The sequence below is a fragment of the Mastacembelus armatus genome, chromosome 3 (assembly GCF_900324485.2).
Source record: "Mastacembelus armatus chromosome 3, fMasArm1.2, whole genome shotgun sequence".
Lineage (NCBI taxonomy): Eukaryota > Metazoa > Chordata > Actinopteri > Synbranchiformes > Mastacembelidae > Mastacembelus > Mastacembelus armatus.
Window position 1 is genome coordinate 23,307,177 of NC_046635.1, and position 19,598 is coordinate 23,326,774.

The 19,598-nt window shown below is 37.8% G+C and overlaps 1 protein-coding gene across 2 annotated transcripts; it reads left to right on the forward strand.

The window, feature by feature from the left end:
• Positions 1-7,591: 7,591 nt before the first annotated feature.
• Positions 7,592-19,598, forward strand: pnoca (prepronociceptin a). 2 transcript variants are annotated; one of them, XM_026293948.2, is made up of 3 exons: positions 7,592-7,700; positions 16,159-16,292; positions 17,765-19,598. In XM_026293948.2, the coding sequence occupies exons 2-3, from the start codon at positions 16,173-16,175 to the stop codon at positions 18,380-18,382; spliced, it is 738 nt and encodes a 245-aa protein (XP_026149733.1). In that variant the 5' UTR covers positions 7,592-7,700; positions 16,159-16,172; the 3' UTR covers positions 18,383-19,598. The 2 variants fall into 2 exon arrangements, with proteins under 2 accessions (XP_026149733.1, XP_026149734.1); XM_026293949.2 differs by having other exon boundaries at positions 7,595-7,700; positions 16,162-16,292.

The following is a 19,598-nucleotide window of genomic DNA, read 5'->3' on the forward strand; positions in this document are numbered from 1 at the left end:
CTTGTCCTATGGACACTTTAGAGTCACCAATCAACCTGACATACATGTTTTTGGACTGTGGGAGGAAACCTGGAGAAAACCCACACAAGCACAGGGAGTACATACAGGAAGGCCCCTGCTGAGTTTTGAACCAGAAACCTTCTTGCTGTGAGGCAACAGTGCTAACCACCAAAAGAAACGATATACTGTAAACTGTAAAGTAAATATATTTCTTCAAAATCTCATATAAAATTTAGTAAGGATGTTTTTAAATGTTCAATAGTTTTCCAAAATCTCAATTTGCTGGAGTGACTTAGACATGTTATCACTGTGATGTGTATGTGGCAATAGGTGTTTCACTCTGTTAATACACATCCTGGCAACAGTTTTGCTTGACAACTACAGAAGAGTCAAGAAATATTGTTAAGATAGATTTATCAATGGTAAGTTAGCAAACAATAGCTAATAAGACAATAGTTGCACAGACATAGGGAGGACGAAAGGAGGAAACACTGACTCCAGTTTCATTGAACTGTCGGTCTCATTTGTGGAACACTTTATATGTCTTATACTATATACTTTATACTGTTTATTTTATCTTTATTTTAGATTGTTTTCACATTTTAAAAGGATCTAACCTTATGTTAGATTGCTCAGTGCTCACCAAATGTAGACTGGATGCTGCTACTACTGTGTGGGTGTGGGCTTCCATCTGCCTGCATGTATGAGCTGTGCGTCACTGTAATCCTGTGACTGTTTTGTGTGCAGGTGTGTGTGTGTGTGAGAGAGAGAGAGAGAGAGAGAGAGACAGAGGCATGAAGGCAGAAGTGAAGCGTCCAGGGAACAGTAGTAGATAACACAGTGTTTCTGTTCTCTGCTCTGCTGAACACCAATCACTTCCTCTTATAGATAAAGCCCTTGGGGAATGAAAATAGACTACTGTGTGTGTGTTGAAGTCTACACAAGGATGTCTGACAATGAACCATTTACTGTTTGAAAAATCCTGGATTAAATATATTTGCAGTTTTGCTGAGATGGCTGCTTTTGAGTTACTTTTCTCATCCTTGTTTGGACTGACCATCTGGCAGAAAAATCCCACACATTTGTTTGGCCAACTTAGTCCCTGATGTTTTGGTCTAACTCTTAACTCATTTTAACTATAGTTGTGGCCTCTATTCGCACCCCTTCTTTTCACAGATTCAAGTCTTTATTCCGTTGCCTCCTATTCTGTTACCATTTTTTTCTGTCTGCACTATGTTTTCAATTATCCACTATTCTTTTCTCTTCCAAATACAGTGAAGATGTCGCTGACACTCACAATGGCAACATCAGGACTAGATCAAGACATTATGATGGGATTAAACCATGAAGGTGACCCACAGAAGATGAGGTTTGGTAAACACAACCTGATAAATTAACCACTGTTGGTATACTGTAGGTTTGTAGACTGCACTAGGGAATTAACCCAAGATATAAGGATGTGAGCTGAAAAGACAGACTTCTATTTTCCTGCAGGCACAATGCCAGCACTTGTACAAACACAGTTTTTATGCAATTATTTTCTGGTGTGTCTGTGACTGGTAATTTCCTGGCACCAAACATGTTTGCACCAATGTAGGAAAAAAGGGACTGAATTGCTATTTATGGTGATTAGGTACAATTTTGGTGCTCATTTTGGGCTAAAATTGTATTTGTGTTAAAAGCTTCTCAGACTCCCTTTATTGTAACCACTGAGGCACACACACACACACACACACACACACACACACAGACCATTCTAAAATCAACAACACCATTCATTATGTCAAATTTGGCCTTTTTTTCTGGTGCTTCACTCTGTTGAGTTGTTACGCTAATGTGTCCTGTTAGAGTTTCCTCTACTGGGTTGGGAACTATTTGTGCAACCTGCCACCCTGAACCTCCATCTCAGCCACTTAATAGAGACCTTCAGCTCTATCAATGATCTGTTTCCATCGAGATAAGGAGCAGTGTGTGCTGAGGAGAGAACGCATCAGTCCGTTTGATGTGAGATGCATCACTGTAGCCTGTTCATCTTGGAACTGAGTTGCATATTAAACTCCTTTCCTGTCTCTGTCTCAGCATCTTCTTTATTCATCTTGCTTTCTCCATCACTGTTCTATTGAACAACTAATGACTAGATTATTCACATTTCACCATTGACCAGCTGATGACTCCTTGCTATGAATTATGATATTGCACTGATTTTACAGCACCATCCTGGCTCTCTATTATCATTAAACTCCTTGGATGCAATGGGCCGTCACAAGACAGTGATAGAGAAATATATTTACTTAATCATTTGCTCATGACTTCTGGATGATGTGGCCATCACAGTGTGGCTTTTAGAGGCTGATAAATCAGTTATTGTGGTGGAGGCGGGCTTAAAACCTAATTGGCTCTGGCCTTGACATCTCCAGGAAGCGATGGCAAAGGGAGTCGCAAAAAATAGAAATGGAAAGACAAGGACTTTCATTCTTGTGGTTTTATTAAGATTATAAACCAAAATGCAGCAGTAACCTTTGATTCATTTAGGCTGCTCAGTGAAGGGAATGTTTTTTTTCTAATAATGACCAGTGTGCTATACGTAATGTATAAAGATGCTGTAGTGTTCTGCAGTAAACAAACACATGTACATCATCATCAGATATGACGATGGCAGTGGCGGGAGGATGACCATTAACCTTATTAGACAGCACCTCAAGGAAGGAATAGCAGCAGTGTGTTGTAGAGAGGAAGGGGCAGTCACCATAACCTTTTTGGCATCATGCTGGGTAAAAAAATGACAAGGTCTGGCTCTTTGTGTATGAATCACATCTGTGACATTTGTTCCATTGAGTGGCTTTCACATGTGGTCTGTTGGTTAGTAACACCTCCGCACTGGCAACTAAACAACAAGTACAAGTTCAAGATTGTTGAGAATGGAAGAGTTATATACTTTCTGGAGCACTTAGAGCCAATGACTACATGATGTACTTTGTCTGGTCAATGCTTTATTTGGTTTTAGAAGTTTATGAAATGTCAAGTCTGGAAGGGTATTGCATGCACATATCCTTGTGTATGGGTAAACAAATTAAATGAACTTGTTCTTTATCTAACAGGCCTATGTACTTTCAAGAACTCACAGGTACATGATGGTTTTATCTTAACTTAGATGGTTTGAATTTCTTTTGAAATCAGTTTCAAAAAGTTGGTGTTAATTCCATACCTCTTAGAAAAAATCTCCAACTTAAATCAGTGCAATGCTTCTTCAAACCTCACCCCTCCCTCAACACCTTTGTTTTTCCCTGAACTTCCTTCTTATTGAGGCTTGGGTCGATTAATTCTTTTAACCAGGTCTTGATTGGGTCAGACCTCTCAGCGTCTGGCAGGGTGAAGATAAGACCTGTTATCTCTTTTCAGCAAACCTGCAACCTCCTTCTGTCCTCCCCATGACTGGACCACAGGAGTCTGTAGAGAAAGAGAGAAAAAACAAAAATACATCCACATAGTTATAATTAACAATGGTGCTACCATGTGTACAAAAACTGCTATGAACTATAAGTTAAAAGACAAATGTTGTGTAAAAGTTAAGCATTTTCATATGTTTAGCAGTTCCCTTATTAGTGCACAACAACTAAAGATTAGTGAAAATTTAATGAGGATGGAATTGGTGAAGGAGCAAAAAGAAGAAAGCAGTAAATACAGCAAAGGTGATGGCATACAAAAGAGTCAAATATTGTTTACTTTAAAGTTCAGACATAACAATAACCTAGACACCTTAATATGCCCATTAGAGCAGACAACATAGAGCAGCTTCAGGTAAGGTAAGTGTAAGATTTCATTTTAAATTTGCCCATTAATCTATACCAAATAACCCATAATAACAAAAAACATATATGATTGTCAGATGTTTTTGGTAAAATTATTGAAAATCAAAATCTGAAAAATCTGCAAAAATAAATATGTTCAATCTACCTCCATTCAGGTGGCCATGTCTAACAGCCTAGTGTAACTGGATGCAGATATGGGGCAGAGGGGGCCTAAACTGAAAAATGTTAGGATGTAATTGTTAGCGCCAACCTTGAGTTTTAATTGTATCCTGTCATGAATTGAACAAGAAGTGCTAGGCAAGTCACTAAATTCTGGTAAGTCAATATGATAAAATAAGTAAAGCAACATCATAAAAAATAGCTCAGATATACAAAAAAATGTCACATTTTTGCCTGTACTGCAAATGTAAAACCCAGTGGTGCTGTAAATGATATTGTTCGTCTTCTAGTTATTTTGAGGCAGACTAAAATGAGTTCTGTTGTGCTTCTTTTCCCACAGGAAAATCGTTAACGAGTATTTAATTAATGGCATTGATTCATTTGGTGGAGGAAAATCTGCTTCATAGATCAGACACCGAGAACGGACACTGTGACGTCGCTCATATTTCCTTAGTTCTTGTTTCAATCACTCACTTTGTCTTGGACACACGCATTTTGCTTCTTCTCTTCATTGTGTCAGGCTGTGTACAGATGAACCTGCCTGTTACCTTTGAATGTACATTTCTTTGTGGAGTTGTTTGCTGTTTGTTAACGGTCAACTGGATGTAGTCGGCTCTGCAATAAAACCGAATTGCTCATTTAGCATTTTGTTTCTTCTCAGGTAGCCAGAGCACGAGAATGTGTAATCAGGGGTGGGCACTCAATGAATCTAGGCAAATAAGTCTGGACCGTCATTACAATGTGGCTAATCGTCTGGTGCCACTGTGGTTTATGGCCATTTGCTTGGTTTAGTCTCTGAAGATGGAGGAGAGTATAAGTTTGAAGTGAAGGAGATATAGATCTGGTGACTGTCTGCTCTTATTATTATGTACTATCTGTTCTCTGTTAATCTCATTTGTGTGTGAGTTGATTCTGTTTTATTTGAACTGAGCTAAGTTGGGCTGAGTTGAGTCAAGTAAAACTATTTAATTCTTTCTAGCTCCTTTCTGACAGACAAGTTCCTGCCACTGTTCATCAGTATTAATTATAACACTGTTCATGATCTTTTTAAGACTGACAAGGGAAAATTTAACATTCACTTCACTGTGATTTCATAAAAAAACTAATTATGCAGGTAGTGATGAGGCACTAAAAGCATAGTGTCTCCACTAATGTCATGTCCCACAGTGAACTTACGGTGATCACAACACATATGGCTGCTCTGCCTGAGCAATTTTACTTCCTTTCAGTAACAAATGGAAAGAAAATCTGTAGTTTTGACCTTTTCTTGAGTTTGTAAATATTTCTAAGGTTTGAATATAAAGTACCAAGCTGGACTAAAATATTAATAGTGGCCAATCAAAGTTCGATATCTCGTATATGAGACTGTTAGAGCCTTTTGGATTACTTGACCAAACTGCTCTCTGTCCACTGATGGCAATCTATGAACCACTGACCAGAAGAGGCAAACACAGAATGGCCTATTGACTTCCATATGCTGCAAAAAACAGTTTGTCTGAACTTAATGATTTTGGGGGAACAAGCTAACATTTTTGACTTCATTCTCCAGCGAGCCTTTACCTCATAATTTAAAAGTCATTCTCTATAGGAAAAAATAATTTAATCCTTTACAGCTCTATGTACCAAATAATAATCTCAGCTATTAAATACACAAATTAATATATATTGTTTTATTTAATGTATTTAATTAACAAAAATGCTAATAATAAAAAAAAACAGAAACAGAAAAACAGAGCTTCATTGTGCAAACAGACTAAAGAAGCAGATTCTCTGTAGATTTTAGGTCCCATCTCACAGGGCCTCTGTTGACTTAAGGAAACCAAACATGATGCACACAACCTGAGGCAGGAAATACTCCAGAAATAGTAAGCGAACCCACCAGGTTGACATGGATCCTCATGAGGAATGACCACTTGACAAAACCTATTTTAAGTGGCTTCAGCTCTTCTCAAATTGACTGCACCCCTCTGAACAATTCATTCTGCCTTTCGGACCATGTTGTGCAGGGTTGGTGAATGGGTCGTGACACATGAAAATGATTTGTTATGGCTCTTACAGTCATCAGATCTGAACTTAAGTGAGTTAGTCCCAAGACAATTTCATGTCTAAACCTAACCAGGTTGTTTTTGACCCTCTCTGTGTGTCTGTGTTACCCATGACAAAAACATCACGTTGGAGGTGGAGTAGGGTCCTACTAACCCAGATCTACGGTCCCAGTAACAACTGATAAATAGCATTTGAATGCACTGATGACACCTGAAGCTGGTGTATATGTCATAGTCGTAGCACTCACACTTCACTGTATGCTGATGTTATTTGATTAATCACTTTATATTGTAGTCACACAGTATACATTCTGTCTGTTTTCTCAAGTGCTAGCTGGCAGGAACATCACGTTCATTTTGTTTCTTCCTGCATCAATAGGCATACACAGCTAAAGTCAAGTAACGCTAATCAGAGAGAAACAGGACACATCCTTCCAATAATGAAGGCCACACAGACGCATAATAAGAAACTCTGGCACACATTGGGATTTTTTTGTTTCCAGCACTGGTTTTTGCTTGTGAGCAGAATGACAGTAATACAGTCCTGCCACTGCCTGAAGAGAGGTTGGAGGACATCTGACTGTCACTCCTCCACCATGTCGTACAAGTGACAGTCAAATGTCCTCCAACCTCCCCTCAAAACTTCCCTACCTGTTAATAGGACTTTTTATTTTGTTCTTATTGGGTGATAAAAGTAACAAAAGTATATTGACATGGACAGTAATAACAGGTAGGATATAGTTACTAGGACTAGTCAATTTTGAGGTGCATTAACCAGTTTTACTATTTTACTCAAGTTGTGATTTTAGAGCAGTAAGAGGTAGATAACTACTTAGTAACCCCCAAGAAAAAACGAAATACAAAAGACATAGATTCAGTGCATGTACAAGTCTCTCCTGATAGAAAAATGTGTGTTCTGCACTCTGATGTTTGACCTTCTCTGTGCAGAGTTTGACTCTAAGACAATTTTCACATTAATCTGTTGAAGGGAGAATGTTTCTCTGTGCTCACATTAAATCTCAGTTTAAACAAAGTGGATATAAATATTGTTAATTAAAATCATGTCTAATCTTTATGGTAGACATAAAAATGTGAGGATTTCTAGTGTCTTTTAGTGTTTATATAGCATATTTGATCCGCACTGAATTTATTAATATAGTCATCATGTAACTCAACCTGAAAAAAAGAAAATATATTGTTATTATAACATCCTTCATCCTTTTTTTAGCTCCTCTTCTCCTAACCTATGCTCATTTCTCCATCTCTCTCCCTTCTCACAATCCCTTTCTTTATCCCACTACCATTTACTTTCCCGCCTATCTTCCTCCCCTCTGACACCCTCCTTCTCTCCCTTTCACCCCTGTTCTCGCTCCCTGTCCCTGCTGTCTCCCGATCCTCTTCCTCCTCCCTCATTCTTTCTTATTTCCATGCTTTTGCCTCCCCTCCTCCTCTCTCTCTCTCTCTTTCTCTCTGTGTTGAAAGAGGGAGTTTTGAAAGAGAGAGAGACTCAGAGGAGGAGGTTGAAGGGGAGGGGTGGACCCTATAAGAGCAGCTGTCTCCAGCCTCCACGTAGCCAGAAAAAACGCACCCAGACCGAGAGGAGACAAACATACATACGCTGCATCATAGATCCTCTACCTTCACCCAAGGGACCCCTCTAGGCACCCACAATCTCACCTCAACACAGGTAAGAAGACCCTGGGGAGGAATAGGGTGGTGGAGGAAGGTGAAAGAAGGGGAAAGAAAATGGCTTGACCTCTGACCTTTGATGCGGGATCATTTTTCTTGTAAAAATAATAACTGCTATTTTGTTAGTGGATCAACAATCAGGAGAGACAATATAAAGACAATTGGATAAAAACCTAATTGGAGTAAAAAAAGTAAGGATCTTTTCATCCTTGTAGCTGCTTAAAATGTTAGTGTCAATCAGGTTTACAGGGTCCAATGTGAGCTCCCTTTTAATTAAGTCTTAGTTAATTAGCCCCGAGGGAGGGAAGGAACACGCATGTAAGCTTTTTACTCTAAACGTTTTTGTCACCATGCAGTCTTTGTCTCCATCATTTCTCCATCATCTGTGACTGCTGTGGAGTCCCAGGATAATTGCTGCAGCTATTGTTACTGAGCTGTAACCTTCTGACCCTTGAACCCCTGCCAGTTAAGTGCTTCTAATGATGCTGATTAAAGAATCTAAGCCATCTGCTGACCTTGGTGAAAGACAGAGGGATAAATGACACAGAGTGGGTTAATACGAAGGATCATGTATCAGGTCACTCAAGTTAACAAGCCACTGGTTCCCGATTTCATAGAATCAATGCATCACCTCTGAAGGAGTGAGTACAGACTGTTGGGTCCTATAATGGCCAAAGTGAAATATGTGTTTGAGTGAGTTAAAAGCATGAAGCAGGAAAGATGTACACACTACGGAGAGCTCAAGGTGAGGACTCTCCATCTGAAGAATGTATATGTAGTTTGTTTTGTCACTGCGTTGGTATTTAGCAAAGAGGGTAAGGTCATAAATCGTGGGTCCTGATTAGTCATTAATCGTTAAGGCCTGATTTACTGCTGCAGTCTAGTGGGTTTCATGAATGAAAGGGGAGTCTTCACAGAAAGCTACTGTTTGTGTTTACATTGTAGCTCAAGATACAGAGGAATGAAAGGCAATTTAGGTGAGTGCATGCTGGTTAATCAGAATTTTCAGGACCAGATTTTCATGAACTCATTTCATCAGAAGACTATTATTAGGTTTTCAGTAACTGCATGGGTGCACTGATGATCTGTTTAATCTTTTCCTAGGGCAAATTGCCTTTCTTAAGTTTAATTCACAACACAATATGTATAAAATGTTACAGGTGATATGACATTTTATATGGGTAATGATTTCACTGTGATTTCAATTAGTTGGTTACAGGTAGATGGTATTGGTGTTGACATTCACAGCCTGCTCCCCCAGGGTAAAAAAGAAATGCTCGATAGACAGTAATAAACACAGCAATGTAAATGGATTTTATTGATCACATATAAAGTCTGTAGGTCCCTATGCTCTTTATGTGCCTGAAACATTCCAAGGCTATATAAACTATATACAATTACATAACAGGATGCATAATAATTTAGAACTGCAATTTGATATAAGTAATCAGGTTCTGATGTAGAGGCTATTATTGTTATCATCTTATCCTCTTATTATTATTATTATTATTATTGTTGTTGTTGTTATTAGTAGTAGTAGTAGTAGTAGTAATATCATAGGACAAAGCTGTCAGGAAACATTCATTACGTTAATAACAAACTTTAAGATTGAGTGTCACCTTTTTTTTTTTTTTAATCAGTGAATAATTAACATAGTGTATTTGTTTAACCTGAGGCTGACTTTTCATTTGACCTTGAATGGAACTCCATAAACAAAGGCCCAGTTCAAATGGATTATTTGAAATAAGCTGCTACAAATTGGCTCTTTCAGCAGTGACTTAATTTGTGCATGTGTCTGGTTGTAAGTAACTTCAGAAAGAGGCTGATGTAGATCTACAGATAATGCTTGAGCTGAAACAATGTAATTTTTAACAGATTCAGGCTCCTTCTCATACCTTAGGGTAAAGTAGTCAAAGCATTCCTCTTATTGTAACACAACTTAGCTTGCTGTGAAATTAAGATCTGATGTGCTTTGTGTTATGTTCTAGCATTTCTACACCAGATGGGTGAAATTAGTCAAGTAATGTCTTGAAGTGGCAGTGAGGCTATATGAAGGGAATAGAACCCAGAGTAATTAACTAGCCTAAATCTGACAAACTGCATCAAATGAAAACCCCCAAAAGACAAATCAACAACATGTGGTGGTGTCACCCCCACTTTAACCATCATTAACCTAAAAAACACAGGCACAAATGCACAACAAATTCAGCGAACGCTAGAAACACTTTATTGAATTGCAGTCCAATGTTCACAATAAACATATTGTCATATCCTAAAAATCTGTTTTTATCCATCTTGCCTCTCCTCAACACAAGCGGATTTGTTGGTTCCCTACACAACTTGGCACACATCATTTGTAAGCCATGATGAAATTTCCTTGACCTCAGGAAACCATTCTCATTCAAAGGCTGGATGGAGAAAATGGAGGGAGAATAAGAAGTACTTAATTACAGGTCACACAGCACAGTGCTGGTGTGCACTGCTCTGGTGGCTGCATTGAAGTGACTGTGAATGTGTGCGGTTAATCCAGGGATACAATGCTTCTAACACAGCAGCGTCCATCCTTTTATGCTGGGAGGATTTCACAGATAAATCTTCATCTCTCTCTGATACCTCCAGTATTTTCCTCTTTTGTTCTTTGTTTCTACATCAAAGAAGAATGGACTTCAATCAGATGCTGTCAGATCATTTAAATTTTGGTGGCAAAGATATACATTTTCTTTGACAGGGAAAGATTTTTGAGCAGACAGGCCCTGACCTTTCTTGTGCTGCCATTTATCCACCTTGATTCTGAACTGAAAAAATATTCCATGACCCTTATACATGCATTCCATACACCTCCATACATGCAGGTGACCATCAACACAGAGAGAGAAATTTTCTATTTTATTATGAAATTTTAAACCCAGATCATTGTAGGAAAAACTCATTGTGACCTGTCACAGCAGAAAAAGCTGAATTATTAATAGTTGTTTCCATTTAGGTGTGTAAATGAGTCAAAGCTAATGCTTTTTAGAAGTATTTGAATACTAATGTAGTTTAGCTACATAATAGTAGCCCATATTATAAAAATACAAGGGAAAAAACTGAGGACAAATACATGGTAGTACAGATGTGATATAAAAGAATAAAGGGCACCACCTTATTTCAAAACATAAACAAAAAGCGTAACCTAAAATAAATATTAAATGGCTCATTACTAATTGTGTGCAGGCATAGCTCCCAGCGATTAATTCATGTTTGGTGATTAGATACCATACACTGAGAAGGGAAACTGATTTAGTTTAGTGTGCATGTTTGTAGTGGCTTTAAAAGTGCCGCCATTTTGTAAGAAATACATCTGTGAGTGGGCATATTCATGCAAAAAAGTAAATAAATAATCAAATGCTTTAAAAAGTAAAATAATATGTGAAACACAATCACATGATATTCTTACAGCTAAGCCCCTTGTCAACCTTTATTCCAGTGGTTGTAATAGTTTTATCAGATTTATATATATATGTGAGAGACAAAGCGTGAGCGTGATGAAGAGTATGGCAGAGAGAGGAGGAAAGGTCTCATGAGTGGGTTAGATGAGTGGCAACATCAGATAAATCAGTAGGTAGATAATTCAATGCAGCAAGTGACAACTACAGAGCGGATTTGATGTTTTTAATCGACCTGATGGGTAGTATAGATTTACTTTAGTGAAATATGTCACATCAGTGATCATGGTGCCATTTTGGCAGTTACTTATGAATATTAAAACAAAGAGTACAATGTATTTGTAGTGGGCCTGGAACAAGTTGTCTATCAAAGTGACTTCTCTGACAAATAAAGTAGTCAAAAGTAGTGGTGCCATCTAGCTCCAGGGAGAAGACTAAATAACATTTAATTACCTGTCAAACTGGCTCATCAACTAACAAAGCCGACATCATGAATACACTTTAATTATTGGTCCTCTCAACTTTAAGGGTTGGAAATAATTGTCCTTATGTTTATTTTAGTTTAAAGTAATATGTCATTGTGTAGCTGATAATTCTTTGTAATTACCTTTAAAACTGTAAATTTATAACACATCAAATCACCTAAAAAAAAATTTTAAAAATTGACATTTGAAATAAAAAAGAATAACAACTATTTTAATAAAATATTTTATAGAGAGGGTTTGAGATACATTGTGCATATAAGTTTAGGTTACTTAGGTTACTTACTGTCTAAGTGGCCAGGAGGCAAGTGGTCATATTGTACAAAAAAGGCATTTTACATAATAATAATAATAATAGTTATCATTATTCGCTGTTCTGTCATATGCACGCCGTTATTGCCTTTAAGTTATGTAATGAATCTGCAGTTCAGCTTTTAAAAATAAAGATGAACTCCAAAGCGAATGCACACTACTCCTCTGTTCATGCGTGAATAATCCGGCTTTAATTCGCTTTTGGGGCTGGAAGTAATTTATTTTATATTTCCTGTTCTTGACGAGAAAAATGAATAATGGAGAAAATGAATGATTGAAACAGTTTAAAACAGAGACAGTGTAAGAATTTCTTACTTAGAATATGTTGTGTGTTATTGGATGGCAAGACTATGAATGGGATCAGTCATATAGCTGAACATTTTTTTTTAATATTCAAAATACTTATTAATAGTTGACTAGGCTTAAGGAGACTAATCATGAACCTGTGCTGTTGTATTCCTTTAGGGAAATGCCCGTTTGCAAGGTAACAGGTCACAGGGTGAGCCTGAATAAGAAATACTGCTGAGATATATTGCTGTTGTAGAGATACTCTATGGACAGAGTTTTCTGGTGGTCTTTTTTATCATTTACTGGACTGTAAAACCTCCATCAGCAGTGCGTTAGCCCAGCACCAGACAGTAATGACTTAATTAACTGGTATATTTAATGGTTAATCAGTTAATTAAAAGCAAAGTAATTGGATTGTGAGTGCTCTCAAGGGAACCAGGCAGACATCTGTATAAGACCACGGACAAGATCAGTCGTTGAGAAGTCCAATTCATTTTTACAGAGCTTTTAACAACACAGGGTACAGAAAAAAGTATCACTGATAGAGTGTGTACCTGTGTGTGTCTATAGCTACATAGATACAGAAAATAAGCAGACGACCAGCTTCAATTTAAATTGATAACCTGGCATTTTTGCCCATCAATCTACAACTCATACAATAACTCATAATGACATTAAAACATGTCATTAGAATTTTTTTTAGCATTTAGTATTAAAAATCAAAAATTTAAATCTCTCATTTCTTAATTCAGGACTTTGTGAGATAAAAATGTTCATCAGTTACAGCTGAATCTTCTTGAACAAAGTCTCAGCAAGCTTTCCACACCTAGATTTTTGAACAGTTTATCACCTTCTTCCCAGCAGGTCCTTTCAAGCTCCATTAAATTGTCTGTGAAAAATCACCTTGAGGTCTATCCACAGATGTTTGATAGGGTTTTGAGTCTGGGCTTTGTCTGGCCCACTAAAGGATAGTCAGCTCTATCACATAGGCCTGTTTCATGGAAAGCTACCGAAATGTTTCAGAGGATTTCTGAAGCTCTGTTGGGCTCTTGGTCACTTCTACTGACCAAGGCCTTTCTCGCCTTAGCCAAATCTCAGAAGGACCAAGTACTGACCATGTCCAAGTACTGAGACCCCTTTAGAAATAGTATTATTTATGCCTCACCACAGTTCTGCTTCACAAGTTTACAGAAATTTATTTGAATATCATGGACTGGATTTTGTGAGTTGTGGATCCTTGAATGCACAAATATGCCTCATGAAATGTTCAATCAATTCAGTTTCCCACAGGTGGACTCTAATCAATTATAGACACATCTCAAAGATAATTAAAGCAATGGACGCACTGTGTTGGAAAGTACTGCACAGGACATCTGACATTAATGGTTTTCCATGGGAAAGAAAGAGGAACTGCCAGTACTCAGCTAGGCCACAATAATTGACTGTTGCATTCACCCTTGAGTGAAGCATTGAGACTGCTCCTTAAACCTCAGATGACAGTTGTCAAAATGTGTTCTATGATTCATGCTTGAGTTATCAACTACCAGACATACTGATATGAAATTTTCAGAATGGATGTTAATAACATGATAGACATCATACCTGAATGTATATATATACATGTTAGTATGTTATTAATGCCTCTGTGAGCATTTTGAAGTTCTGATGTTAGTATTTGGTTCAAAGTGCTGCTGTGTTAGCATCATGGATGGATTACTGAGTGGGGCCTACCAGGCACAGGCCCAGGGGCCCAGTGGTTTAGGGGGTGAAGGGGCTGCTAAATTTTTCATTGGAAAATGAACCAAATCACAAAATAACAACTAAAAAAAGGGACACAAAATCAGGGATAGAGAACTTTTTCATGTCTGTGCCCAGGGGCCCATTGTCCTATAAGCGTCCATGGCTAGCATGACTGTGTGACATATGAAGGAATGGAAATGGGTTTACATGCACGGCTGTCACTGTTATCGTATTTAGTCAGTACTAGATTAAGGACACATGAATCACAAATTCTCTAGATGCACTTCAGTTGAGAACAGAGGTAAGAAGATGGCTGCTAATTTTTTTGGATTCCATGTGGCACAGAGTCAGTGACAGGAGAACGCACAATGAGATGCACTGTTGCTGAATGAACACACCCAAGTTGTTTGTCTAAATCTGCTGCCATCTGCCAACTTAGTCATCCTACAATATTTTCTCCTGAAATGGCTTCCTGTGCTTTTGTCCTTCACTAACAAACCCACCCTCTTCCCTATTAGACTAAAGACATGACACACACTTTAATTGTTTGCACACAAGAAGACTGATTAATTTTGATTAATTTTGCAGAGTTGTGGTTTTATGGGTAGTTAGAGATTTGAATGAACTGTAGTGCAATTATATTTTTATCAGATTTCAATTAATCTGAATAAATTCCAAATTTATAAGATATTACAAAGTAATAGCTTTACTTTCGGCCACAATGATTGATGGTAACAACCTACAACTAAAGGAGCACTGTAGCAATGTGTGTGTGGGCGTATATAAGTATGTCTACCAATGTACCGTGCAGTGGTCATGTACAGTGTGTATACATTAAGGATGTTGGCGACTGCATGTATTTGAATGCATTTGACTTTGTGTGTTGTATAAGCTTGTTTGTGTTTTCAGCAACAAACAATGACTCAGTTTGTTGCCAGGGGGCTGTAATTGCAGCATCAATTAAAGGACTTAACGAGTTTGTTTAATGAGATGAAAATGTTGGTTGTGTTTCTGACGTCGCACTCACCAGAGTGGGCTGTTCCAACTAGAATAAGGTCACACACATTTCTTTTGCTCTCTCTTCCTCTTTGTCAATTTTTGTGGCTGTTTTGCTAACTGTCACTCTGTTTGGCCCCCAGTCTCACTTCCCATCCCCTCTAACTCACTCTTGTCAATTCCCATTACAGTGCCCGAGTGCTATATGCCTCTAAATGCAAATCATTCACCTTGATTGTACATGACATGGCATATTAATGAGTAACAGCAAAGTTCTTGTAGTAATCAATGACCTCCAGTTCACAGTAGAAGAAAACAAGCATTTAAAGCCTGTTCTTTGCTGTATTAGTACATCTATACAACAAATGTAAGAATACAAATGACGTGGAGGACAAACATGTATATAACTACAATACTACTACTATAAAAATGACTAGGTACACATTATTTTCACAAAAAATAGATAAGAAAAAGAAACTTCACATTTTTATAGAAGAAAGAATTGTGAAATTACTACATAGATCTACTCTAGTTCCTTTTCATAATGCTTAATATGTTATCTGAACTTGATCAAACACCTGAGACATTGAATTGATGTTTACAGATCACTCTCATTTATACCTGGTTTTAATATGTGATCAGTATCCGCATAGATTATCTCTATAACAATATCTGATTCATGGATCTTGGTATTAAAATTGGATCTGATTGATGATGGCATTGTGATCAAGTCTAAATATGTCAGTGAGTGAGTCAGACTGGCAGGCTTGTCAATAAACATCTCAATTCAATTGTAACAGTGCCATCAACCAGTGTTATTAATTTCAAAACATTTTGTGTAAGAGAAGCTTCTGGCCTTTACTGCTAGCTTTGCCTGGCTTGCTCAAGCTATAAAATCCATCGTTAAGGGACACTTTAACTTGCTGAGCTGATTTCTGTCTTTACAATGAGGCCATACTCCATGGATTGCATTTACACATCCACCCACAGCTTAGAATATATCAAATGATCTCACTGATCCAATTGCAATCCAACCACAATGTACTCTACAATGTATTTCCACTTTGTGTATTTGTCCTTATCCATACAACATATCCACCTATAGGTCAGGTGTTAATGTCATAGGGAGATGGAGTAAATGTCTTAGAACAAAGCTGAAATTCTCTAAACAGATGACTGTTGGACTGTAACTGGCCTGTCCTGTGTTGTGCAGCAGACATTGCAGCCATGAAGATTGTGGTGGCTCTGCTGCTACTCTGTCTGTGTCATCCTGGATGGAGCGACTGCCAGGCAGACTGCCTGTCCTGCAGCAATATCCTGCCCAAACAGCTTGGGTTCAACACTATGGTGAGGAGTCCACACAAATATACATGCACACAATTATACACCTGCATATTGCAAGAGTTTGTGTTTCTGCTTGGGGTTCAGAAAAAAAATCTAAACAGTTTTACACCTTCAGTCCCACAGAGTCACAATTATGGGCTGCAATTGAGAAAAGGGGCATCAAGATAAAAATAAAACAGCTTGTGTGAAAGTTAAAACTTATTAGTGAAACTAACTGTGCTCCGAGATATTAGACAAGGTTCTATCCAGACAAACGTTATACACAAATTAGTTAGCATATAATAAATGGAAACCCCATCTTCTTGTGTTCACCGTGTCCTCTACATCACTGTCTGACTTAAGAAATTAATCTTTTGGCATTTGAGATTTAATTTGTTGTGGCTAATTGATTCCTGGGGATAGATGCATGTTTCTCTTCTCAGTGCCTATGGCAGCTGGTTGTTTGCATCTAAGACATTTTTGTAGGTCACACACAAGAAGACATTTAAGTGCAAAACAAAAATAAAACAGAATTATTAGTGTTGTTGGTGTGAGCCACTTAGGTCAAAGCCATATATATGTGTTTAGAATACATTACTTTAACTCTATCGCTGCTTCATGGCTGAAAAATGTTGTGCTTGTAAATCAACAAATGACCACAGCTTCAGTGATTAGTCTGCTTTATGGAAATAGCAGATGATGACACTCAAATCAATGTGGAATTTCATGCACAGGCATAATCTCCAGTCTTATTTTGACAGACACATTCCTCCACATAATAATACACACATGCACACTGTATGTATATCATCTATATCTATAACTACATCTTTATGGCTATATCTATATCTCATCAACAAGCTCATTGAACCATTAAACTGAAGAGTGTATGTGATAAATGATGTAGGAAACCAGTCAATCTCTTGCTACTGTATTGATTATGCACTTGTTGAGGACTTGGACAGTATGTACTTTGCACTCATATAATCCTAACAAGATCCTTTAAATATTGCAGGATGCTGATTTTAAAATGCAGTCAATCAGTTTACTGTTGCATTGTATTAAATGATTCTTTTAAAGACAAGACACCATATATCCTTGATTAAGACATTTTTAATATTTCACATACAGCACAGTGAAAGAGGAGTTTTAAGTGTTTTATTTAAAGGTAACTTAAGTTTTGAAGTATCTGCATCAGACATTAACATGTAATTTACCGTGTGGTCACCCCAAAGCATAAAAAATGTCCTGGCTACTCAGAGTGATTCCCAGTTCTCAGAATTAAATATTTAACTCTATAGCCATGCTAGCATCTCTGCTTTGAGCAAAATGCTCTTGTGATGAAATTATTAACAAGTTAATATTTAGCAATTATAATATTTAGCATGCTTACAACTGCCAACAGTGAAGTCTGTCTGTTTTGTAAAGTAAATTACCTGAATTGAACGAATTCCAGATCGGAAATGAAGATGATCACCTGTTTTTGTCTTTGTCAGGTATGTCTCATTGAGTGTGAAGGCAACGTCACCCCAGCCTTTTCCTGGGACTTCTGTCGTAAGACACTTTCATCACCACTTTCCTCCCTAAGTGGTACCATGCTTAAAAGGTCTCAGGAGGAGGTTGGGGCCCTAATTCCTGAAGAGGAGGAGCAGGTGGAGGAAGGTCTGTTGTTGCCTATTGCTTTGCAGAGGTTTGATCATGTGACCCGGGCACTCGGTGTGGAAGGCAAGGATCTGGCTGGCAAGAGCAGCCAGCTGAGCACCGCCTACAATTCCCAGAATTCCCCATCCTTTGACAATGAGTATGAAGAAGAGGCAGGGCAGGAGGAAGGGGATGCTGACCTGGCAGCAAGGGGACAGGGCGATGTAGGGATGAGCGTCTCCAAGAGGTTTGGTGGCTTTGTCAAAGGGAGGCATGGTTATAGGAAGTTGATATCTCCAGGAAGATCATACCAGAAGAGGTATGGTGGCTTCATTGGCATTCGGAAGTCAGCCCGAAAGTGGAACAACCAAAAACGTTTCAGTGAATTCCTGAAACAGTATCTGGGGATGAGCACTCGAGCCACTGAGTTCAACAGTGTGTCAGAGGACCTGACCCAACAGAATGAAGTTTAGCAGATTGCATATCAAACCACTGCCATAAAACAACTTCCAAATGTATTTTCACTGATATTTATTTCAATCACCAAATATGACATTATATGATATTTATTTCACTCACCAACATGTCAAACTTTAACTGGTGTCACAAAAGCTGACCTATGGACTTGAGTCACTTACCAAAATGTGAAAAATATGCCCCTAATCTAAGACCTTTTTGTCCCAACAAATAACAAAGGCTGTTTCTGTTTTTTTGTTTTTTTTTTAATCACTCTTATTTATGTTTGAAACACTGTTTCAATGTTTTGCTTGTGCTGCATACGTCCTCATTAGACTTAACCGTCTGGTGGAACAATTAGAAACTTTGGTCCCCCTGAAACTACTTCATAATTCCTGGCAGGTTGAATTATTCAGACCTTTTATTTGCTGCCCCTTATGTGCTGATCATGTTTTGCATAATTAGCTACTCAAACACTTATCCTTATGAGCTCCGAGGCAGCCTCTACTTTGGGAATTCTTGGTATTACTGCAATCATTTGTAGTAAAATAAAGGATGTACTTTCTTGTTAAAGATATCTGCTAGAGAAGTCAAAAATAAAGTTACTGTATGTTTTTTCTAACTTCCCTGTAATGTACAATATATTTACCTATTTATTTCTGCACTGTGTAAAAAGTGCCAAATCTTCTTAAATGGAGGCCTGTGGTGTTTGAAGGCAAGGGAATCTGACTTTCTGTTCTCAAATCTAACTACTGCCATCTTGTGCTACAGTTCTGTTACACAGCAAGTTTTATTTTTATGCTTTGGCATTATTGTTAAGGCAATGTCATGTAATGTACTATAAAGTATGATATGTCTGATTTTTGTTAAATAAATTAAATCATGCAAAATACTGTTGAAAAAAGATTTACCATTATGGTAAAACGCACTTGAGACAGGGTTACTGATGTTACTGATGCAGTTTTAATTAAAAGCTCTCTAATTCAATCTGGTGCAATGGTAAACTAAAACACTACATTCCTAGATATATGCTACTGATCTTGGCAAATTGGCATACAAGTGCAATCTCTGAAAGTCTCCTGTGTCCAGACACCAGATTCCTGTATGTATGAACAGATTTTTGTTTTTAATTGTGTAATGGTGTGAAGATGTTTGTTTTTGGTGTCCACTATGAGAACCTGTAAAAAGCTGAATTTAAACAAGTCAATAAACATAGTTTACTATTTCCTTCAA

Bases quoted from the DNA above. Each gene is read 5' to 3' on its own strand.
- pnoca (XM_026293948.2), top strand. From the start codon at position 16,173: ATGAAGATTGTGGTGGCTCTGCTGCTACTCTGTCTGTGTCATCCTGGA. The intron at 16,293-17,764 runs GTGAGGAGTCCA...TGTCTTTGTCAG, and splicing joins AGCTTGGGTTCAACACTATG to GTATGTCTCATTGAGTGTGA.